At 41.9% G+C, this 26,254-nt stretch overlaps 1 protein-coding gene across 3 annotated transcripts in view; it reads right to left on the reverse strand.

The window, feature by feature from the left end:
- Positions 1-2,915: 2,915 nt before the first annotated feature.
- prr12b (proline rich 12b) overlaps positions 2,916-26,254 on the reverse strand; it is a 129,515-nt gene continuing 106,176 nt past the window's right edge. The window contains exons 11-16 of one of the 3 annotated variants that reach the window (XM_049560177.1): positions 24,439-25,517; positions 24,196-24,315; positions 14,547-14,644; positions 14,259-14,390; positions 4,980-5,075; positions 2,916-4,188 (exon numbers count right to left, since the gene is read on the reverse strand). In XM_049560177.1, coding sequence (XP_049416134.1) covers positions 4,054-4,188; positions 4,980-5,075; positions 14,259-14,390; positions 14,547-14,644; positions 24,196-24,315; positions 24,439-25,517 — 1,660 coding nt within the window. In that variant the 3' untranslated portion in view covers positions 2,916-4,053. Of the gene's footprint in view, positions 4,189-4,979; positions 5,076-14,258; positions 14,391-14,546; positions 14,645-20,020; positions 20,150-20,218; positions 20,440-24,195; positions 24,316-24,438; positions 25,518-26,254 lie in introns of those variants that run through there. The other 2 variants (XR_007447790.1, XM_049560178.1) reach the window with 2 other exon arrangements.

Below are 26,254 nucleotides of genomic sequence, written 5' to 3' on the forward strand. Positions count from 1 at the left end.
TCGGCCCCCTTCATGACTCTGTAATTTTGACCAAACTGGACTTGAGGAACGTATATCATTTGGTGAGAATTAGGGAGGGGGACGAGTGGAAGACTGCATTTAATACTCACCTTGGTCACTTTGAGTATCAGGTAATGCCTTTTGGGCTAACTAATGCACCTGCAGTTTTCCAGGCCTTAATTATTGATGTACTCCGAGACATGTTAAATCGATTTGTTTTTGTTTATCTTGATGATATTCTGATCTTCTCCAAGAGTGTGGACGAACATGTCAGAACTGTGTTGCAGAGGTTGCTGGAAAATAAGCTCTATTAATCCCCCTAGGGGGAATAACATAAAATATATAAAAATTTAATTAAATTAAAGTAGACAAATGTGACTTCAGTGTGTCAACAGTTTCTTTCCTGGGCTTTATCAATGAACAAGGTCAAATTAAACCAGATCTGGCCAAAATCAAGGCCGTCATGGAGTGGCCAGTTCCAGCCACTCGCAAGCACCTTCAGAGGTTTTTGGGGTTTGCCAGCTTCTACAGACGGTTTATTAAAGGCGCAAACGCGAAATCGTTTCACCGCTAGGTCTGCTGTTGTACACTGCCTGTAGACCAAAACAAAGTGTGTCATGAGCCACACCTCCCTCTACTTCTGCTCTACACCCCCCCACCCCACTTGTCTCGTCTGTGCAGTACCGCAGCATCTCCACGGACTATTACATCCAGACGGTTCAGGTGTTTCTTCCGCAGGCTCCACTTCACTCAGCTTCACTCAGCTGCCCGATAAACCCGCTGCCTCTTTCCACATTAACCTGAATAACAAACCAGGGCTCGGTGGTTGGATCCAAATGGAGAGCCGGGGCTAGCTGGGAAGCTAGCGGAGGCTAACTGGCTGTGCTGGCAGCTGAGTGAAGTGGAGCCTGAGGAGGAAGCACCGGTTAGCTCCAAAGTGTAGGCAGATTCACTCGCCACAGGGGCAAGGAAATAAAACCTAAACAGCCAACTTAGTTTGGCTTACTTTAGCAGTTAGAAATGTCTTTCACTCACTCTCGGTCTCTGCTGTGTTTAGCTATTTCCCTGCTTTCCTATTAGCGTTAGCACAAGTCGGCTGCCACGCAATCGTTCCTATTCTTCTCAGTGGCAGCTCACGGCTCCAGCTCACGCAGAAGAATAGGAACGTTAGCGTTAGCTCCCAGAGTTAGCACTAGAGCTACTACGGCTACTGGAGTAACTTACAGCTATGGAGTGCTTCTACCAGCTCTTCTAGTCACTGAGCCTCGCCTCCATCGCAGCAAATATATTACATTTATTACAGGTACCATCATCATTGAAGTAGGCAGGGGAATAGCTAAACACAGCCCGCCATGCTGCCCGCCGGGCTACATTTTACAATGCTAATTGCAAATGTTAGCTGGGCTGCCGGGCTACTCACCTAACACAACCGTAACGCCTGACCCATTGCTGGGACCGAGCCGTTAATAACTCAAGCTCCGGACATTAACCCATGCTACGATTGTAACGTTAAATTTAATTGAACCAACATAGCGACATGTGCCTAACGTTACTGTAACACTAATTAAAACAGACATTTGACTCTGCCATTTCACTTCGAAAATATGCGCTGCCATTGCTCACGGGCTGTAGCCTTTTATAGGGAGGGAGGGCCAAGGGCTCCGAAAGGGCGGGTGGGGGTGGTTCACATGAACGTACATGAACATGCAGCTGGACCGGCTTGTAAACAAGGGGCTGGAGATCAACACAGAGAGAGGTTGTGTGAGGTCATGCTATACTCCAGATCAAATTACACCTCTAGTTCTTCACATGGCGATTTTTTTAATTCCTTCAATCTAGAAATGATGAATTTCGCTTATTGTCCCTTTAAGAACTATAGCAGGTTGGCAGCCCCACTCATTCAGTTGACCTCAGTAAAAAATGTCTCCAGCGGCCCAGGCCGCATTTGATAACCTTAAGAAAATGTTTTCCAGTGCTCCTGTTCTAGTGCACCCTGATCCAGAACTGCAGTTCATTGTGGAGGTTGATGTCTCAGACTCCGGAGTGGGTGTCATATTCTCCCAGCGATCCCCTGTTGACCACAAGCTCCACCCCTGCGCCGCCTTCTCTCGACGCCTCTCTCCAGCTGAGAAGAATTACAGCGTAGGGAACCGGGAGCTATTGTTGGTCCAGACTACAGCCCCCAACAAGACCACTCTCTTGAGTAAAGATAGGATAAAGCTCCATACACCAGAAGGAACCCAGCATCAGCGTAAGGTCTGACAATTGCTCTTAGAATTTCATCCTGGTATGTTACAGCAGTCAGGGTACCGTTGGCTATGACATGGAAGTCTGCGATTCTCCAGAGATATTTCTCCCCAGACCATCACTGACCCACCGCCACAGCAGTCATGATGGATGATGTTAAAGGCAGCATCACGTTCACCACAGTATCTCTAGACTCTTTTCAACCTGTCACACATGCTCAGTGTGAACGTGTTCTCATCTGTGAGGAGAATGGGGCACCAATGGTGGACCTGCCAATTCTAATGTTCTCTGGCAAATGCCAATCGAGCTGCATGGAGCTGAGCTGTGAGCACAGGTCCCACTAGAGGACGTTTGGCCCTCATGCCACCCTCATAGAGTCTGTTTCTGACAGTTTTGGTCAGAAACATGCACACCAGTAGCCTGCTGGAGGTCATTTTGTCTCTCTGTTGCACCTGTTGCCACTTTCATTTGCACCAAAGCAGGTGAAACTGATTCACAATCACTTGTGCTTCCTAAATGGACAGATTGATATTGCTTAAGTTTAAGTGACTTGGTGTTATACTGTGACAATAAAGTGTTCCCTTCATTTTATTGTAAATCATTCTGTAGACACTACATACAATCAGATGGTGCACATCTTCAGTCATTATGCATACAGTCGTTTTGCAGATGTGGGCTGGGGGCTGACACTTTGGGCCCCTGGGCCCTGACCCGTCAGGCCCGTTCAATTATCCATCCATGACTTGCTCATGCACTGCTCAGATTTCAGTGAAAGGACTTGAGCACAAGTTGGTTTATTCATCATCACTTTTGTCATTTCAACTGTTTTATTTCATTATGTCAAATACAGGAATTTCATGTACAGAAGAGCAACTGGGAACTAGAGAATGAAGAAGCTGTACAATATTTACACATCAAAACAACAAAATTGTTCTGCAAGAATATCCTCTGAGAGGTCAAATAATAGGAAATATCAATCAACAACAAACAGATAAAAATGACTAACATTAAACACTGACATTTATGCTTTTGGATCATTTCACCTCACACTTCCTTCAGGAAAGTCGTGCTTCATTTTTTTTCATTCCACGTCTTTACAGGCATTAAATCTTCTCTGTTGTTGTCTTTTGAAGAACAAACAGAAAAAAACACAGCTTGGTTTTAAATACATTTTCCCTCAGTCTTAAATGTTTTCTAACCAAGGCAGGTAGAAACGAGAGACTATCACATAGTCCTTTTAAACCTCACTCAACCCTAGTTTTACCTCTGTCACTCTGAGAGAAGCAAATCATTGCAGGTGGGCCATTTTATCTATATCCCTTTAAAACATTTTTCAAAAATGATCACAGCAAACTATCCCATCTTAGGATGGTCATTTTTGGAAATGTCCTTGTATAAATTATACAAACCAGTTGTCAATGCATATTTATAGACAACTTGTGTGTGTTTGTCAATATTCTGTAAATCTTGACAAAAATCTCTTTTGTAGTGCTGACCAAATTATCATATGGTCCCTTTTAGGAAAACTCATCACATTCACGTAGTTCACTAGCCTCAATCTTTCAATATGTTTCTTGAAATAAAGATGTACTTTAACATGGACTCAATAATAAAACAAACACCCTAAAAGTTAAACCTCCAACAAACAAACCAGCAGTGGCTGCTCTTGCTGAAACCATCGCACTACTATAGCATCCGTACAGTTTTTTTAGTGTGATTCTTTTCTTTCACCAATTCTGGATGCTTCCATCTTCTTAATACTGCAAGTGGGTGTGTGAGTTTGGTGGCTGGGGCTATGGTTCTCTTTCAGGCCTTGCCACTTAGGCTCAGCAGTTCCATGAAGGAGTTAAAGAGACTCTCCAGCCAGCCTTGGTTAGCCATGCACTGCTGCACCACCTCCTCCTGGCCAGGGTCCTCCGCTGCCTGCTCAATGCTGTCCGTCTGCTCAGGAAATAACAAGTCAGTTACATACAGTACAGTGGCTATGATGTAGTGCTACAAAAAAACTTACCAAGGAGAATTAAACATGCATGGCGGTAACAACTAACTAATGACTAAAGGGGAATATTTTTGCGTGTCTATGTGGGAAAGGCAAAGACATAGCCAAATGATTTCACACATCAAATTCACAGCACATTCCAGTCCCTGAATAGCTCATAATAGGCCATTTTAACTATGTTGGACAGGCCAACATTTTGTCACATTACTACTGTGTAACATGTTTTTGGGCAAGGTCATACATGCAAAATTTACACAGGCGAAAAGTCACTTCCCATTAACTTCCATTCAGTGCAAGTCAAGGGGAGAATACAACATTTGCTTCCAGTGCCAAAGCAAATTTACACCTTGGCATCGTGTGGAGCCTCAACCAATAGCAAAAAAGTATATTTGGAGGGAACAGCTAATATTGTATGATATTAGCCACAACAAATACAAACTGCTCCAAATGAGAAATGCTGCCTGGCTGGCAGTGAGTCAGGAGACAGCCATGGAACACAAGAAAATAGAAAATGTACCAATAACATCAAATTCTTTAGTATTTGCAAAATAGCTAACAAAAGCAAGCAAGCAAACTAGCTTTTGGTGTATTTTACATCTGGCACTGTCTTCAAAGTGCATCCAGTCATGGTAAATATGTCAGTTTAAGCATTTTATACTGATACAGATGGGGTATTTGAACGAAAATATTAACTAAAATCTTAACCATTAGGCATGAATGCAGCCATCCCTACCTCCTTCTTGCAATGCAGGAAGGTGTGATACTTGTAGTGGTGAAGGGAGTGATACAGACTGTAGATTCGGCAAGTTTCAATTGAGACCTTCAGATCCTGAAAAGATTTGTGAAAGAAAGTGATTTAGGATTTTCTTCCGCATTTTCAAACAGGTACAAGATAGATAGATAGATAGATAGATAGATAGATCTTTATTGTCCACCAGGGGTGGAACTTTGTCTTCGGCTCACCAGACACAAAAGACAACATTGTAAAAAGCGGACAACTAGTTAGCAAAACAAACATACAAAATACTTAACACATTAAATCAGCTCATTGTCTGTGTAAGGGTTAAAACCCATAAGTCACTTTGTTGAGTTAAGGATATTGATGGCACTTGGGATAAAGGACTTCTTGATTACATTTTTAGTTGCCAGAGGGACTCTATAGCGCCTCCTGGAGCTCAGGATTTTGAACTGGCTAAATAAAGAGAGGATGGAGAGGAACTATCTGCCAAGATACTCTTAACCATTCACACAATCCTCGAGAGTTTATTCTTGGATGTACAGTTAAGATGACCGTACCAGGCAGAAAGGTGAAAAGTTATAACACTCTCAACTATAATTTTGTACACTAATTCTAAAATCCGCTGACTAACACCAAGGCCACTGAGTTTCCTAGGAAGATAGAGTTCCTCTGAGCATCTCTTGAAAATATGCCCAGTATTTCAAGAGAAGCTCATGTGGGAGTCCAGATTTTTCCTCCTTACTGATTTCCCCACAATTTGAAAAAGCACTGCTGAGAATTAGAGCAATGTGTAACTGATAGTACCCTAAATGATAGTGGGTAATCTAAATAATAGTGAACAATAAAAAAAAAAAAATGTGACGTTTCATCATACTTAACAAAGAGTGCCAGCTGAGGGAATTGTCCTGTAATAAGGAACATTGTTACTGTTTTTTCAGCCGATCAATAAGTGGTGAAAAGTCAATGTCCCACAAGAAGTTGGGCTCTGCTGTAGCCATTTTGGAACAGTGTGGTGTTCACAAACTTTCGGTAACCAACTTCAATAATATAATCAATTACTTTTTCAATCCACTAGATAATTTTTGCTGCAATTAAAATAATTGAAGTGAGATTAATAGACTGAAAACTTTATCTTACTAGATAATACAGATGTTGACGAAGTTTTCCCTCAGACATAATTTACAAAAAGGTAATGAATATATCGCAATCTATTTTATTGCATTACTCAGCAGGTCACTCACAACATATTTAAAATTACAATAATATTGTATCATGACTCAAGTATCATGATAATATCGCATCATCGACCCTCTGGTGATTCCCACCTCTTATAATGTTTTTCTTCATGTGCCTTAATTTCTATGTGTGGCATGAATGTGTACATACACCGATCGGCCAAAACATTAAAACTTCTGACAGGTGAAGTGAATAACTTTGATTATTTTGTTTCAGTGCATTGTTCTGCTGGGAAACCTCTAGTTCTGGCATTCATGTGGATACCACCCATGGATTTTATGCTGTGTTTAAGGTGACATGTTACAAAACCACTGTACAATTTTTATGCCACACAGACACAGTAAAATGGCTGCTGCGGCCCGTCCGAATGCTGTAGAACAGGGGTGTCAAACTCATTTTCACCAAGGGCCACATCAGCATAATGGCTGCCCTCAAAGGGCCAGATGTAACTTATAAATGTAACTAAATGTAACCAAATGTAATGTAAAATAAATGTAACTACTCCTTAATGTTAAATAACTTTGAATTTATTACTTATTCAAGTTACAAATATTACAGTTGCATAGAAAAAAATATGTTTGCTTGTTGCTCTGTTATAACATAAATCCTTTTAATTTGTCAGGTTATGAAACCCACATAACTCCATCAATCAAGGATCAAACTATCCAAGTGAATAAAGAAAAATAACATCAAACACAAGTTATGACATTAACTTTGTTCAAAACGGGTTAGGATGTGGAAACACTGCCGTCTAGTGGCGGGAAGCCGTCACTTCGCGGGTAACATAATCGACATGCATTGTGGGAAATGTAGTTTTTGGTCAAATCACGCTTTTTACCTATTTATTTTTAGACAATCAGACCTTTTAAGCTCTCACGGGCCACATAAAATGACGTGGCGGGCCACATTTGGCCCGCGGGCCTTGAGTTTGACACATATGCTGTAGAAAGATAAATCCAAAACAGGCTTCTTCAATTCCTTGAGACCTACAAATCACTCATTTACACCACTGACCTAAATCCAACAGGAAATGAGCAAATGTGTCAGCTGTGAGCTAGACATTGTAAATGTCTCTCCCTCATCTGCCTGTCCCACTCAACTGCATGTAATTAGCATAACAATGGCTTCACTCTGACAGACACAAGCCTGTGTGTGTTGACAGGATAACACTGACCAAACTGACCAGCTCATGTGTCTCATTCCTACGTTTTCCTAAATAAATTCCTGATAGCAAAAACATGTAAATACAAGATCTCCAGGTCAAACTCTTTTGCCTCATTTAGAATCTGAATCCAATCTGTAGCTACAACTGTGCTGCAGCACTCATGATTAAATAAATGTAGTCCTGCTCAGTTTCTCCACTGACATTAACTAGTATATATTTGTGTCTGTCTGCTGTTACTTATATCCTCACAGCAGCTGGTAGACATCAAGCACGCTTCCACTAGGTCACATGATTTCAAATGAATATGGATGTGTTGTTTGATTGTCACACATGTCAAAGTTTAATTAGGTCACATGGCTAATGCCTACAACTTTAAAAATATAAGCTCACACCACTTCATAAGAACCCTTTACATTTTTCAAATTGAGTTTGACAATGATTGCATTCATTTGTTGTACACTCAAGCTTTCAACAGGTCAAGAGGTTTTAAATTACTTTAAAAATGACCTTAAAAGTATTTCCATTTATTTTATCAATTTTATGTCTCTGAACCCAAGTGATTGACCTGGAGGGTTGCAGTAAAACACCTCATTTCAAGTACAAGTCAATAACAGTGTTAAAAACATCAGGAAAGAATATACATCTTTGAGGAAATGTTACATTCATCAACACAGTAGCCTCATCAAACACCTTTGTTTTGATTTAATTGACAGAAAAATTAAATGCTGTCTTTTTGATGCATACAACACTATGTATACTTAGTGCAATCTGTAACTCCCTCTGCCACAAACAGGAAGTATCTAAACATGTGAGACATGTCATTCCACCACAGAAACAAGGATATGCAACTCTCTCATGCATTACTGTGTAACTATGACCAATACAACTGATGCATCAGCCTGCTTCCTGCCATTAAAGCAACAGAATCTTCATTTTAATAGGAGATCCTAGGGACAATTTGTGCCACTCTGTATTTTATTTTCAAGACATTTTGGCTGTGGTAAAGGAATATAGCTTAAATTTGCCAAAGAATATTCTTCTTCTTTTTTTAAAAAAAAACTTTTAGAATTGTTATCTGAATTCCTACATTAGCCTAAATTGGATGAGCTACAAACAAACTGGCGTATTAGTGCCTAGAGACAGAAACCGTCCCATTGAAAACCCTTAACAATGCATTTTTGACCCCACATTACTCCTTACATAAACTAATGTATCCCTACGGTTTCATTTTGGACTACTGGCCTTTAACATGTAATTTTTATATTTTCCCACTAGGAGGCACCATTGTTTCACATTTTAAAGCAAAATTTCATCTTTTCACTGTGTTCTGCAGTTCCCTGACTACATAACCATAAGTGTGTGTTGCTATTAATGTTGAATAATTGTGAATGACTAAAAAAGAAGATGTGTATGCTTGCGTGTGACATTACAGCAGATGAACATCAAGACACTAATTAGGGCAACAATACAATGTCTACAAGTCCCCCAAATAAACCTCTGCACCTGCAGCGCAGCAGAATGTCGCACATTCACCTTTGCGCTGAGCTGAGTAAATCCTGCAGCATGTAGGGGCTTCGAAATACCAGCATGGTCATAACAACCTGGCAAATTATTGAACTGCAGGCTTACATGGGGCTGCTTACTTCAGCCTGTGTATACAGGTCCAAATATGAACCAACTCTCAGCCTCTATATAGTGTTGGCTGAAAGAAGCCTCATGAGGCTTTTTCTTTATCTTCTGAGCCCACTAGATGGTGCTCTTGGTTTAATGAGAGGGGCTCATAGAATGGCAATTCACTGTGATTAAAACCTTTTGTTGAACAAAAAGCGCCATTTATTGGGCTGAGAAAATAAAAAAAATGATTCATGAAGCTTCATTCAACCATCACTACCTCTAAAGTGAGAAATCAGTGCAAAGCATTTTGTGGGCTACAATGTACACATACTGGCATTTAAAGGGTTAAATTCCGAAAAATATAATTAATGATTGACATGTATATTTCAGGCTGAATAGTTTTAAAAGATTAACTTGTTTAATGTAGAACAGTATTTATATAATATTTTTTACAGCAGTTTTAGAAAGGCTTGTCCTCAGGACCTCAATGTGAGTTTTTTTTTTTTTTTAAATCTGGCACTGCAAAAAAGAATAAATAAATAACAATGCATCAAAATCAATGTTGCTGTCAATCTTTGACCAAGCTCAGAACCTAATAATATGAACAATCAAATTCTCCTTGAATTAATTTTGTGGAAATTATTTCAGTTTTCTGTTTATTTTTTCTATAAAAAAAAAACAGTGGAGCCATGTAAACAAACTGGCCATTAAAGGCTTAAAATCCTCAAAAAATAATTAATATTTCATATGTATATTTCAGGCTGAAGTAGTTCATTGACCTAGCTCAGGGCCTAATAACAACTATTAAATTCTCCTTGACATGTATTTTATGGAAATTATTTCAATTTTCCCCCCTATAAAAACAGTAGAGCTATGAAACAAACCATTAAACAATTAAAATCCTCAAAACATAGTTAATATTTAATATGTACAGTACAGGCCAAAAGTTTGGACACACCTTCTCATTCAATGCGTTTTCTTTATTTTCATGACTATTTACATTGTAGATTCTCACTGAAGGCATCAAAACTATGAATGAACACGTGGAGTTATGTACTTAACAAAAAAAGGTGAAATAACTGAAAACATGTTTTATATTCTAATTTCTTCAAAATAGCCACCCTTTGCTCTGATTACTGCTTTGCACACTCTTGGCATTCTCTCCATGAGCTTCAAGAGGTAGTCACCTGAAATGGTTTCCACTTCACAGGTGTGCCTTATCAGGGTTAATTAGTGGAATTTCTTGCTTTATCAATGGGGTTGGGCCATCATTACTTTAAGAAATGAAGGTCAGTCAGTCCGGAAAATTGCAAAAACTTTAAATGTGTCCCCAAGCGGAGTCGCAAAAACCATCAAGCGCTACAATGAAACTGGCACACATGAGGACTGACCCAGGAAAGGAAGACCAAGAGTCACCTCTGCTTCTGAGGATAAGTTCATCTGAGTCACCAGCCTCAGAAATCGCAAGTTAACAGCAGCCCAGATCAGAGACCAGATGAATGCCACACAGAGTTCTAGCAGCAGACCCATCTCTAGAACAACTGTTAAGAGGAGACTGCGCAAATCAGGCCTTCATGGTCAAATAGCTGCTAGGAAACCACTGCTAAGGAGAGGCAACAAGCAGAAGAGATTTGTTTGGGCCAAGAAACACAAGGAATGGACATTAGACCAGTGGAAATCTGTGCTTTGGTCTGATGAGTCCAAATTTGAGATCTTTGGTTCCAACCGCCGTGTCTTTGTGAGACGCAGAAAAGGTGAACGGATGGATTCCACATGCCTGGTTCCCACTGTGAAGCATGGAGGAGGAGGTGTGATGGTGTGGGGGTGTTTTGCTGGTGACACTGTTGGGGATTTATTCAAAACTGAAGGCACACTGAACCAGCATGGCTACCACAGCATCCTGCAGCGACATGCCATCCCATCCGGTTTGCGTTTAGTTGGACGATCATTTATTTTTCAACAGGACAATGACCCCAAACACACCTCCAGGCTGTGTAAGGGCTATTTGACCAAGAAGGAGAGTGATGGAGTGCTGCAGCAGATGACCTGGCCTCCACAGTCACCGGACCTGAACCCAGTCGAGATGGTTTGGGGTGAGCTGGACCGCAGAGTGAAAGCAAAGGGGCCAACAAGTGCTAAACACCTCTGGGAACTCCTTCAAGACTGTTGGAAAACCATTTCAGGTGACTACCTCTTGAAGCTCATGGAGAGAATGCCAAGAGTGTGCAAAGCAGTAATCAGAGCAAAGGGGGGCTATTTTGAAGAAACTAGAATATAAAACATGTTTTCAGTTATTTCACCTTTTTTTGTTAAGTACATAACTCCACATGCGTTCATTCATAGTTTTGATGCCTTCAGTGAGAATCTACAATGTAAATAGTCATGAAAATAAAGAAAACGCATTGAATGAGAAGGTGTGTCCAAACTTTTGGCCTGTACTGTATATTTCACGCTACAGTAGTTCTAAAAGATTGACTTGTTCAAAGTGGCAAAAATATTAATATATTATATTTTTACAGCAGTTTTTGAAAAGGTGATATTTTCTGTCTATAGGGACTTATTATTTTATTGAAAAAATTAAACACCACCTACAGTATATACCACCGTTTTCCATCTGTCACATACTACTACAACCTTTAATACTGATAACTCTGTTGCTACATTTATGATCATGACTGTTAATTACATACTGTATTGTTATCCATTTAAAATTTATATTGTGTACATATATATTCATGTACTTACATCACAATGTGTTACACACAAAACAGGAGTACTGTCACAATAGGCCTTTGTCTTTCACAATACATGGGGTACACTTCAATTCTTAACAGCATGACAAACACCATGTTGTTGTTCACATTATATAATTTCTTTATCATGACAGTGTATTACATTTCAATGTGGATGTTACATTCTATTGACATAGCTTGTTTATCAACATTTTGCCTCTCACAAATAATTCAAAATCTCTACGTGAGCTGGAAGCCGAAAAAGCGTGAAGCCGAGGTCCCAACAACGCTGTTAGCAGCTTTAATTATATTTATATTTATATTTCTTTATTTATTTTTATTAAGAATATGAGCAACAGGTGTGGGACGTCACATGACTGGTTCAGGCACTATGGGTATTTAGGATGGTGACTTTCTGTCATTTATCAGAAGTCTGAGGAAGAGCTGTTGGCTCGAAACATCATTCTGCCTAGTATCGTTTAAACATTTCAAACATTTCAGAATTCAGAACATCTTTACTGGATATAACTAACATCAGTCAGCTGACATTAAATTTTAATTTGATGTGACTGATAATTTTTCAACTTTGCTCAGACAAGTAATTTTATCAGTCAACTTTATGATAAAAATGTAGTAAGTGTAGTGAGGTTAACTGCTTCGCTGTTCTGTAATAAATCCAAACATTCATCATCTTTGACATTAGTATAGAATAAATTGTCATTTAACTAATGCATTCCCTACCTCTCTACTTTTCACAATAGTATCATTATATCCTAAACAGCCACAACATGTCTGATTCATACTTTATAAACTTCAGCGAGCATTTTATCAGAAAGCCTGTCAGTAGCAGTCTCACCACAGAGCTGCAGGTTTTCAGGTGAGCTCTGATAATACAGTGTACAGTGATTCTCATCATCAACTCCTTGCAGCCGTTAGCCTGCAGTAACCCTTGGACCTGCAGCACCTTCTCATTATCCTCCTCCTCACTGACAAGAAGTTGTAACTGATTTCAACATTCAGACATTGGCCTGTTTGAGAGGGTTTCTTGTAGGGATGTCCCGATCACTTTTTTTTTTGCATCTGATCCGATACGAGTCCTTTATTTTTAAACCGAGTCCGATCCGATACTTTGCAAAGCATTAAAAAAAAGAATGTATCCAAGTTGTCCCATAAGGTTTGTTTTTTAATTTAAATAGTATCCAAAAAGCTTATCAGTGGTTCAGTAGCACAACATTTAAACAAATTAAATATCTTCTTGTCTTCAACAAACAAAATTAAACTGTTTTTACCTGGTTTCTGTAGAACAAAAGAATTATACTCAATTTTCAAAAATACAAATACAACTGTAATCAGTTTCAAGAAAGTATATATTTTTTTGACCAAAGAAAAGAAATGCTCCATTGCATTCAGTCAGTTCAATCCAGTTCAAACTAAAAACTCCACTCCGGATTTCCAAATAACACACAGTTCACAGTTCACAGTTCAATCCACACAGTTCGCTAAACAAAAGAAAACGCCACCCCAGGTTTTCTCGTAAACAAGGAGGTAAAGAAAATCCACTGTTTGCTCTGACTCGGTTCAGCTTCAAAACAATAAATCAACCCGACCCTAAGGTTCCAAATAAGGAAGAATAAAACGGAAAGTAACCCCCGACTTTTGCCAGCTCACGGGGCCGTGAGTGAATGCCGTAACGCTCCAGCGTTGTTTCGGGTGTGGAGGCTCCGTAGGATCCCTTGATTTCCGTGGCGGAATCTCTGAGGTGAGGCCGGTGGCCGGATGGATGATATTCCACAGGGAAGCGCACCTATTTCGCGGACTTTGAGCGGTGTAAAATGCCGTGGTAGGCCAAATACACAGAGGACTTCTGGCTCATTTCTCACTCGCCATACTGCCAGGAGCAGCATAATGTAGGGGCCGGTCTACCTGGGCTCAGCTGATCGAGCCATCCCACTGGCGATAGCACCGGTGGGTGTGTCTGGAGGTAACGTTACCTCAGTGTCTGGAGGTGAGCAAGCCATCAGCTGACTGTCTTATAAAAAAAAAAATATTTATAAAATATACAGGATCGCCACACCTTATACACTGGAAAGCGGAGGCAACAGTGAACAACATAGATGAAAAACCTGGCCATTGTTGTTGTTTTGATTCCTCCGATCTTTTATTACCGATTCCGATTTTGTAAAAATAATGTGATCGGCGCCGAGGAATGGATCGGGACATCCCTAGTTTCTTGGCTTTCCTCTGGCCTTGATATGAACATGGGTGTCTAAAAACTGCATGAAACTCCATAATTACATGCGAGTGAAAGCCCAGAAAGCTTGTGAAAGAACATTTGAGCTTTGACTATTTTGTTACATATTGTACTCTGTTCCCCAAAGGTTAGGAATGAACTTTCATGCTGTCATGCTGCATCTGTGGCTAACTTCCTGCACCTCACCAACTTCTCATTTACACATGTAAAACCTCAAGGGCAGCATTGTGCATCGCAGTGGTAAGAACTACTCAGTGTAAAGGGCTCTTTCTGACCTGTTGTTTAGGAATACTCCTCTTGACCCGGTTGAGAGTTTTGCGGTTGTAGCAATCTCCGCCAAGGTGAACTTTGATCACTCCAGATTCCAGTGGGTCTGCCGTCATTTTGGGGAATATATGTAAAGCCTCCTGGGGAGAGGAAAGCAGAATGCAGTCAAAGATATAAGTACAGCTCAAGTTTACACTCACAGACATGGGAATGGGATTGGTGTAAAGAAACTCCTAACAGACAGTAATTTGAGAGGTGCCTGTAAAACAGACTTGAAGAATGTGAAAAAGTTTTACCTGGTGCTGAACACTCATGTTGACTCTCCTCAACAACCTCTTTTTCTGTTCACTGAGCAGGCTATCAATTTTCCTCATGGGTGGGAGGTACAATTCATCTGAGGAGTTTAAGTAGTACAACTGTCACTACAAGGAACATCAAAATCATTAACATCTTACATTTGAATCACTGTCACTGACTATTATCATGAGAGACCTGCAAAGAGCTTTAAAGGCGCATGTTAAGTGGTTCTAGTGGTGGTTTTCAATACAACAGCACTGGCATGGAAAAAGATGTACCTCATATAAACAATACCTACACTGCAATAAATGCATGTTGCCTCCACCTCTTCATCTAAGCAGTTCACTAACTCATGTTCCATCCTATCCCTCACTCATGAACATGATCAGAAGTTCTTTGAACTCATTGCTGCATCTCATTACCTCCACAAAAGAGCTTTTTTTTTTCCTGGACTAAGGCCTCAGACATGAGAGATGCTGAGTCTCATCTCACCTGTGTAACACTCCAACATGCCCAAATGTATGCCAGTAGGATACATGTGCATGTTTCCCAAAGTCTGTTTTCTATTATTCACTGCCTTCTCACAATCCTTGTTTCACCATGGAACTGTAAAGCATTTTTTGGCAGTATCCTGATTAGGGATCGTCATTAGGCACTCTTGGATGAGAGGAACTTCTTCACAATTCTCAGAACCCTTCTTTATGTTGCATCTGCATCATAAAAATTATGACTGTAGCTCTTAGAACAACTTTTTGAAGGACTCTTTTAGCTCCTTTTTCAGAATAGGTACTCTCCGGCAAAAGTGACTAAAGTGTGCGTTGACTGGTTAAACACAGCCAATGCAGCAGCGGTAGCCACCATTTTAAAAAACCTGTTAGCCATGTAAAGAACAGAAAACAGAAGGATCGACAAGTCCAGGCTTTACTGAGCGTATATGCAATGATGGAAATACAATGTGATTTTTGACTTGTCAAGGTGAATGTGATAGTGCTATACCAACCGCCAGCCAGCTTACAGTACATCACCTCAGCTCTACTATTGGCTGTGTGGATACAAACGGAGATACAGCCGTTGACGGTATGTAGTTCTCAGGGGATCTCCATAGTGGCCACTTCCTCTCAGAGAATCCCCAGAGCAATTTGGTTCCAAAACGCCTAGTGAGGCCAAGATCATTGCACTTAGAGAAGTACTGTACTCATCAATGTATCCATTGCTATTGACTTCCCCTAGAGCTGCTGCTGTACCTTCCTCAATTTTGTTCCACTGAGCACGGGTCAGATCTTTTGACTCTACTCTATATTTCAGTTGCCATCACCAAGGATCTTCTGAACTGACATAAATGGTAAAGTAATCACACGCAATCTCTTTTTTTTTTAAATCATTCCCCTCCCCAACTCTTGCCAAGGCATCAGAGGCAAATATTAAATCTATGCAGGGCATAGATTTAGGTGGTAAATAGAGATGCACGGATTGCAATTTACACCGAACTGCTGAAGAATGACTTTAACAGTCTGTTCTCCACATTAAAAGACTGCGGGAAGTCAATTTTCATCAGCGGCCCCCTTCCCACACTTGGCCGTGGCACAGGGCGATTCTCAAGACTCCTCTCTCTCCACTCCTGGCTCTGGGCCACCTGCAGTTTGCACAGATTTAACTTTATTGATAATTTTAACTTATTTTGGAATCTCCCTTCTTTCTACAGGCATGACAGACTGCACCCGAGCAAATTAGGTAGCCGCATGCTAGCAGCTAACATCGCACACACTGTACACACCATGGAAAACACGCGTCCGTGACTGTTTACAAGCCACACACCCTCCTCAGTGCATTCCTCTTCTTCCTCTACAGATCATTCTGCGAGTACAGGCTCCCACAAACTCTCCCCCTACAAGGTCCAACTGCAACTGCCACTAACCTCAACAGCCAGCTCCAGGTCAAATCCCAAACATCCTACAGTTCCCAGCCCTTCACAATATGTTTCCACCAATTATGTTCTCCCTTCCACAAACATTCCTGTAATCATCACTGAAAGAACCTACTCAATCAAGCCTTACTTTGCTCACAGACGTGCCCAGAATTTGCTACCCATTACTATTCCTCAGTCCTCTCAAACCGTCCTAACGCAATGTCTGCAGCAAAGCAATGGCTTTATTCAACACACGATCTCTGAACAACAAAAGCCTCATCCTGAATGAATTCATCACTGACAATAACCTGGATCTTCTTTGCATCACTGAAACATGGTACCTGGACTATTTTTTACTTAATCAGACCACACCCACCGGATTCACATATACTGACAAACCTCGCCCTGAGTGCTGTGGAGATGGTGTTGTTGCTATTCATCGGAAGGACATCAAAATAACCACCATTTCCATCCCTGCAGTTAACTCATTTGAACATCTTGTCTTCAAACTCTCTGGTCCGACTCCCCTGGTCTCTGCCATCATCTACCGTCCCCAAGCCACACCCCTCCTTCCTGTCTGATTTTTCTGGGGTTTTTTTGTTTTTTTTTACCCAGCTCTGTGCATTTCACCTTCTGTTCTCCTCCTTGGCGATTTCAATCTCCACATTGATAATACTGTCTGCAAATCTCCCACAGAATTTCTGGATCTACTACATGGCTTCAACTTGACACAACATGTTAACTTCCCCACTCACTCGCATGGACACATTCTGGATCTGGTCTACACCACCTCTCCAGCATCAACCTCAGTATCTCTGACCACCTGGCAGTCACTATGGACATAATATCCAAACCCATAAAACGCACAATATCCTTCAGAAATCTCAAATCCATCACTCCCTGAGCTCTCTCAGCCTCACTCACCAGCATAATATCTACCTCCCCTCCCCCGTTCTTCAACGACCCCACTGACCTTGTCCATTATTATAACACCGCCCTCTCCTCCTGCCTAAATCAGTTGGCCCCCATCAAAACTAAAACTGTCTCCTTCACTCACTCTGCCCCCTGGTACACCCCTGAGCTCCACGCCATGAAATCCCTAAAGCGTCAGCTGGAAAGACTCTACAAGAAGACTGGCCAGTTCACCTTCAAGCCTACACAGACCACCTGCTACACTGCAAGAACGCACTCAACACAGCCCGGTCCAACTACTACTCTCATCTCATACACTCTGGCTCCAACAACCCCAAAACTCTTTTCTCTACAATAAACAAACTTCTCAAACCCATCGACAATACCTTCACAGTCGACAAGTGCAACTCATTCTTGTCATTCTTTCTAAAAAAAAAAAATTAACACCATCTACAGCAACCTGACCACCTCCCCTTCATTGCCAACCCCTCCACCGGCTCTTCCCCCACCTCCGTTCCGCCACTGTAACACTTCCCCCCACTGACCCCTCTGGACCTCACAAAAGCCATTACAGGTATAAGTAACTCTACATCAGTTCACGGCCCAATCCCTTCCTCTCTTGTTATGTGCTGTCTCCCTTCTATCTCCCCACTCATCTCCAGAATCATCAATAGCCCCTTTTCCACTGCAGGAACTTTTATCAATTACCCGGAATTTTGAAAAACCTCTGCACGTTTCCACCAAAATTACCTGGGTAAAAATCTTTCCCTCAACCCCAAATTTACCCTGGAAAAAGTATCTAGTAGGGGATAGGACTTTTCACATTACCCGGAATTCTTGAGGGGCAGGGCTGTTTGCAGAAGAACACTGATCAGTGGAACACACACATGCAGCGTTCTGCACTTCCTGGTACAGGCAGCTGCTGCAAGCTTTATTTCATTTCTACAAGCTTCACTTTGTTTGTGTTTTGATTAAGGATGGGTACCAAAACCCAGTACTAACTTAGCCCCGGGGCCATGGGCGGATCTACCGGGGTCGCATAGGGTGGCAAATGCCACCCTAAAAGAAGGCCATTCCACCCCTGCTGCCACCCCAGTTGGCAGCAACAAATTCAAAGGAAAGTTATGGCCAATTTGACATTTACGAGCGCGAATCTCCGATGTCCGACTGCAGTGAATGCAGCACGAGATAACGCCAGAGCGGCAAGAGACTGCTTTGTTTGGAAAAATAAGAAAGCGGGTTTAGTGAAAACTCTGAGTATGTTAACCCTGAAATGAGGGAAACTCTGGGTTTTCAGTTCCAGAAAGAGAGGTAAATCAAACTCTAAATCAATCACCATGGCAACTGAGTCTGTGAAGCAGGTTAGGTTTTTCTCTTTCTCCTCCGTCTTACACGCTGTTTCATTTCTTAATTCATTCAGTCCGTGTCAAAGCTTGTATCGAAGTGCATTAATTAGCGGAGATTTACCGTCTGTCACTGTATAAATCCTGCTGGATATTAGTTTGTTACTCAGGACTGTTTTAAGTTACTGAATTTATGCACATCAATAATTTCTTTGGACATCAGTTTTTGTCTTTACATTCAAATATTACACAGCGAGAATTCATCCTCAGCTCAGAATCAAACCTCTGTCCTTTTTATATTTATTATTTTTTATAACATTGTGCACAAGGATCAGACTGTCAGTCTGTTAGAGCAGCTCCGAAATGTTGATTGCACATAATGTGTAGGTCTAATTATTTAAATTTTAAAAATCGGTATGAAGCTTTAGACAGGTAGTATCAGTGACTAATGATCTCTATCACTGATGTCATTTGCCGCACTGATGGAACATAATTCCTATAGCCTAATATTGGGGATTATATGTTAATATTTCTGAGTGAGCAATGGTGCAGCATTTCAGTGTCTTTAAATTTACTACATTTGTAGCTGAAATAAAGTCACTGAATGCTGTTGAGTCAAGATACAAATAGATGTCCAACATTTTAAAATCTACTGTATTTTAACCTCAACATCTTTTCAAGTGCAAATCACCAAACATATTATTACTGGGTCAGACTGTGAGTTTACAGTCATGTTTTTGTGTCTTTGATCTATAGCCTAGCCTATATGTTTTAAATCTTCCTATTTTTCAGTTGCTGCCTCTTGTGTTTTTCCCCATCAGATTAAATCTGAACAAATATATTATTATATATTATTAATATAATGTAATGTATCTACAGCCTGATACACAGTCAGATTCCACCACTTTATCTTCATTAAGGAAATGTAAGTCTGATAAATGATGAATAAACGGACAACACTGAATAAAACTTTTTTATTAACTTTATGGTTAACTTATTTACACTTTCCTCGCTCTGACTCAGGCTCTTCTTTTAAAGGGAAATTTAGGTTTATTTCAACCCGTCTCCTATCGTCCTAAATTTGGTTCAAGTGACTAGTGACATACAGATAATAGTTAGCATGTTAGCCATTAGCCTAGATACAGCTGAAGCATCAGACCTGTTAAAACGTAAGAGAACGGGCATCCCTTCAAGTGCAAAGTTAGTCCACTAAGCAAGCTTTTTTCCACAAAGACCGCCTCATATCGTTAGGATAAATGTCAGAGAACATATAGAAAACGACATGTAAACGTGTTGTCTTACCTTACCAGTGTGCTGCCATGTTTGTTTACAATGTAGCTCTGCTCTCCAAAGCGCGGCCGAAATATCGCGAGAACAAGCACCGATCTCATAGCATGCCTGAACAAGCAGCAACAGCTGGAAGGCAGAACCGGATGGTCGCCTGAATGAAGGAGGAGAGAGCGAGGCGCAACAGGTAACGTTAGAGGACGAGAGAGGAGGAATGGCTGCCACAAGGCTTTAGCTCTGGAGATTGGTGGTGTACCTGTGAATGCTGTGCCCCAGTGCCCACAGTAGAGGAATGCCTCTGTTGCAAGGAATGGGACTGGTTGCAGCCTTATTTTCAAGGTCTGGATGTGACCGAGGACGAGACACCTCCACCTGGAGTAGTATCCAGCTGGGCTTTATCTAGAGCTGGCGAGACATATTTCGGCTGCACTTTGGAAAGCAGAGCTAGAGGGATAAACAAACATGGCAGCACACCGGTAAGGTAAGACAACACGTTTACATGTCATTTTCTGTATGTTCTCTGACATTAATCCTAACGATATGAGGTGGTCTTTGTGGAAAAAAGCTTGTTTAGTGGACTAACTTTGCACTTGAAAGGATGCCCGTTCTCTTATGTTTTAACAGGTCTGATGCTACGGCTATATCTAGGCTAACGGCTAACATGCTAACTATTATCTGTATGTCACTAGTCACTTGAACCAAATTTAGGACGATAGGAGACGGGTTGAAATAAACCAAAATGTCCCTTTAAAGATAAATGTGTACCATCAGCTACACATGCATTAATATCTCTACATCCACTGGATTAAAATGGAGGCGCAGTCTTTTATTTACCTGTTGCCATGGTGAATCGTGGAGTAGGAGCTTCATTGATGATGGCTTTTTATTGTCGGCTTAACTCAGAGTGAACATACTCAGAGTTGACTGAACTAACTCAAATCAGCTGTTCTGGAACCGGGAACTCAGAGTTTTCCATCTCAGGGTAAATCAACTCAGAGTTCAGGGTTAGACTCAGGGTTTGTTGAACCTCCTTCAACACTTATTCCGAATATGAACTGTTTCACATGAAACCTCAAATGCAAAACATTGATTGCATGAGATTAAGTTTGTTTGTATGAGTTTGTAAATGGCAGCCCGTGCCCTTATGTAGTATGAACATACTATTTCTCATCAAACTGTGATAACCGTGATTAAATTCAGTATATATATGGCTGCCATATGTTGCCACCTCTCAAAAATTCCTGCCCCCCTCTTGCCACCCCATAAATATTTTTCTAGATCCGCCCCTGCCCGGGGCTAAATGATTAAAGACCGTAGTATTGATAAGTTCAGCAGCATGAACATGTAAACATGTAGACAGCGACATTCAATACGCTCAGTCCACAGTCTCTCATCCACCAACACTAACATTATGTCTTACACAACGACAGCACGCTAGTTCAGCGAATTGTTACTAATAAGCTCAAATGACAGCTGTCTGTATGGAGACTTACTTAGTCTGACACGTATCTTAAAATACTTTTAAACTTAGCTTCTGGCTGAGACAAACAGCCCCAACTCTCTACACCAGCACGTAACTAGCCAAGCTAGCAAATGCAGGGCACACACTGAATCATCTATGTCATCATGCTAATTTGAAAAAATTTTCTGGAACTTGAGGTGAGGTGGAAATGCAAACCACACAGATTACCAGGAATTCTTGTACCCAGGTAAACAAATTCCTGGTAATAAAAGTTCCTGGAAATTTGGGTGGAAAAGGGGCTAATGCCTCTCTCAGCTCCGGCTTAGTCCCAGATCCTCTGAAACTTGCCGCTGTTACCCCTATCCTCAAAAACTCCAGACTCAATCCCGACATCATGACCAACTTCCGGCTCATCTCCAACCTCCCCTTTCTGTCAAAAATCCTGGAACGCGTTGTTGCCATTCACCTCAAAACCCACCTCACCTCCAACGACCTATTTGAGACGTTTCAATCCAGATTCTGGTCACAACACAGCACTAAAACAGCTCTTCTCAAAGTCACCAATGACCTCCTCCTCTCCGCCGACTCTGGACACCTCAACATCCTCATCATGCTCTACCTCATTGCTGCATTTGACACAATTAACCACTCCACCCTCCTCTCCCGTCTTAAAACCTGTTACAACATCACTGGCACGGCTATCTCCTGGTTCAGATCATATCTCTCCAACAGACAGCAATTCATCCACATCAATAACTGTAACTCTTCCACCCCTCCTCTGTCCCAAGGCGTCCCCCAGGGTTCTGTGCTTGGGCCTCTCCTTTTCATCCTTTACATCTTCCCACTTGGTAACATCATCCGCCGACATGGCCTCCATTTCCACTGCTATGCCGACGATGTCCAGATCTACATTGCCACCAAATCCATCACTACAGCAATCTGCTCCACACTTGAAAATTGCCTAACTGAAATAAAATCCTGGATGCAAACTAACTTTCTACAACTCAACTGTGACAAATCAGACATGATCATAATCAGCCCCCAGTTCCCTCACTAAAACCATCCATAATTTCAGCCTTAATATTGCAAATTCCACACTTTCTTCATCAGGCGAGAGGCAGGGTACACCCTGGACAGGTCGCCAGACTATCGCAGGGCTGACACATAGAGACAAACAACCATTCACACTCACATTCACACCTACGGACAATTTAGAGTTATCAATTAACCTAGTCCCCACGCTGACATGGGGAGAACATGCAAACTCCGCACAGAAGGGCTCCCCCCGGGATCGAACCGGCAACCCTCTTGGTGTGAGGCGACAGTGCTAACCACCACACCACCGTGCCGCCCTATTATTATTATTGTTATTATTATTATTATATGCCTGGAACACTTCTAACGGGAGGCGTCCAGGAGGCATCCTTATCAGGTGCCCAAACCACCTCAACTGGCCCCTTTCGATGTGAAGGAGCAGCGGCTGTCCGAGCTCCTTACCCTATTTTTAATGCTGAGCCCAGCCACCCCACGGAGAAAACTCATTTCAGCCGCTTGTATCCTCAATCTCATTCTTTTGGTCACTACCTAAAGCTGGTCCCAGTGCAACACCCGCATCACTGCAGATACCAGGCCAAAACGCCTATCCATCTCATGCTCCATTCTACCCTCACTCTTGGAACAAGACCATAAGATACTTGAACTCCTTCACTTGGGGCAGTAACTTTCTCCCAACCCAGAGAGGGCAATCCACCGTTTTTCGGCAAAGAACCATGGCATGAGACTTGGAGGTGCTGACTCTCATCCTGACCGCTTCACACTCAGCTGCAAATTGCCCCTTTGAGTGCTGGAGGCCATGCTGTGATAAAGCAAACAGAACCACATCATCTGCAAAAAGCAGAGATGCAATTCAGAGGTCCCCAAACCGGAAACCTTCCTCCCCCTGGCTGCGTCTTAGGATCCTGTAGGGGAACATGAACCCTGGCAGAGACCAGCACCCACTGCCATAATAACCTTCAAATTAATCTTAACTTACAACTCATTTGTTATGCAACTACAGTCAAACACTAACCAAACATTACTTTCCAGATTCTATCTTCACTGTGACCAGAGTTTGGGAGTCTACAATAATTAATGGAAAAGACATGGTGACTGTAAGGTAGAGAAAATCAGGCCCGTCTTCTGCGCTGTTTGGATGTTTTAGAAAGAAATGTACCAAAATAGGTATACATCCAATGTAATCATGAGCCCGTAATTTGTGCATAACCCATGTATTTTGGTAGGCTACAATAATGTGACCAGTGCGCTGACAGGAGAAAGGAAGGAAGCAGTCCCAAGTGGTCTATAAGTAGGCAGGGTGGGGTGGTGGATAGGCCATTAAACACAGGACTTTACCCTTGAGACCTGTATTCCAAACGGTGTGAACTCTGAGTGAACTATGTCACTTTAAGGTAGGTTGTCATCTTGTTCCTCTCCCAAACCAAACCTCTGTAACATTACATTAATTATATGACTTTAAGCTAAGGACATGGCATCCTCTGTGGGTCACTTATTTGTTTTTTGAATTTGGATATCACATAAACCATTGTATGAGGATATGTTGAAAAAATACATTCAACCTGACACTGGCTGAAAATTGTCATTTGGTATTAAAGTGACAACAGTTTATCTCTGGACAATTAAGCTGTTTTCTCAACTTATTCATTTATACTTTCATTGTGTTCCCAAATCTGAGTGCTCACCATCAGTGTCCTCCAGTGCTTGGATCATGTCAGGGTCAAGCGCTGTACTGACCAGCATCTCCACATAGCTCCTGAACATCTCCCTCATGGCTCGGTTGTTAACTCCAGCCCGCACAGGTCCTGAAACACAAAGAAGCTTCACTGAAGGCCAGAACACAGAACACACTGACCTATGGGAGATTTATTAATATGCGATAAACAAATCTGTGTGTAGCATACACTCACACACACAGAACAGCTGACCTTCATCATCACTGGGCACAGAGGAGTCAGACTCAGAAGAGGAGAATGGCACCTCCTTAAGCCACTTCTTCCTCTTCTTGGGAGGAGGCTCCGCCTTGTCCTTTGAACTCTTGGCTCTGGACCGACGCTCCATCTTCTTCTCTCCTCCTCTCTTCTCTTCCTTAAACCTTGAGAATTCCACTGTGCCACCTCTCCTCTCCAGCTCCTCTCTCTCCCTTTTCTCTTTCTCCTGTTCCCTTTTTTTCTCCCTCTCTTTTTCCCTCTCTCTTCCCTGCTTTTCTTTCTGCTCCCGCTCTTTTTCTTTCTCCCTCTCCTTCTGCTCTTTCTCCTTCTCTCTCCGCTCCCTCACCTGTTTCTCATTTTCTCTCCACTCCCTTTCTCTCTTTTCTCTCTCTTTATCTGTTCTTTCCCTCTCTTGTTTCTCTCTCTCTCTTTGCTCTCTCTCCTGCCTCTCCCTTTCACTTTGATCCCTCTCGTGTTTTTCCTTTTCTTTCTGTTCTCTCTCCAGTATTTCTTTTTGCTCCTTCTCTTTCCACTCCCTCTCCTGTCTCTCCCTTTCTTTCATTTCCCTATCCTGTTTCTCCTTCTCTCTCTGCTCCCTATTCCTTCTATCCCTCTCTTTCAGCTCTCTCTCTTTTATCTCTCTCTCATATTCCCTTCTCTCCCTGTCCTTTTGCTCTTTCTGTCTTTTCTCCCTCTCTTTCTGCTCCTTCACCCTCCTTTCCATCTCCCTCTCCTTCTCCCATTCCATTTCTTTTTCCTTTTCTCTACACTCCCTCTCCTTTTGCTCTCGTTCCCCTTTCTCCCTCTCCGCATTCTCTGTTTCTTTCCTGTCCCTCTCTTTCTGCTCCCTCTCCTGTTTCTCCTTCTTTTTTTGTTCTCTATCTTCTTTCTCTTTCCTCTCTTTCTCCTTATGCTCCTTTTCTACTTTCTCCCTGTGCTCCCTTTCTCTTTGTTCTTTTTCTCTTTCTCTCTGCTCCTTCAGCTCTCTCTCTTTCTGTCTCTCCTTGTCATCTCTCTCCACTCGAGGTGGGGTTTGATTGTGAATGGTGGGCAGCTGTTTAGGTAGTGACTGGCGTCTGTCAGTAAGTAAGTTAAAGAAGAAAGACAATGTGTGAATGAAGTATCCATGTCTTAAAGGAATAGTTCAGATTTTTTGAAGTGGGGTTGTATGGGTTACTTATCCACAGTCGGTGTGTTACATACAGTGTTACGTCAGTCAGCACGCTCCCAGTTTGAAGATGCAGGCTCGAACATAGAAACTAATCTATCTAATCTAACAGGACACAGACTGTTAGGATCCGCCGCACATCCTCACCCACCAACCTTAACACCAGTTCCTCCCAGGGCTGTGTATTGAGCCCCCTGCTGTACACACTGTTGACATACGACTGCTCGGCAGGGTACCCGAACTGTCATATTGTCAAGTTCGCAGATTACACCGCGGTTGTGGGACTTATGTCCCACAATGATGAGACAGAGTACAGGTAGGAGGTGCAGCAAGTGGAGGTCTGGTGCAGAGCAAACAACCTCTGCATAAATGTGGCGAAGACCAAAGAGCTGCTTATTGACTTTAAGGTGCGGACACACCAAATCGACATCAAAGAACTAGCGGCGACGAAAGCCAACTGTTGCATCGTCTACGTCACGTCGCCCTGTGTCAGTTGCATTTGAACCCACTACACGGGGTCCGTCCCAAGTCTCTTAAATTACTGCTAGAGCTACTGCTAGCCAACTTTGTTAGCTGTTTAGCCCCTCCCACCTGGGAAAAAATGTGAGGAGCTAGCGCTAGGAGCGATGAGCTAGCATTGTCGGT

This window comes from Epinephelus fuscoguttatus, linkage group LG19 (genome assembly GCF_011397635.1).
Source record: "Epinephelus fuscoguttatus linkage group LG19, E.fuscoguttatus.final_Chr_v1".
Classification (NCBI taxonomy): Eukaryota; Metazoa; Chordata; class Actinopteri; order Perciformes; family Serranidae; genus Epinephelus; species Epinephelus fuscoguttatus.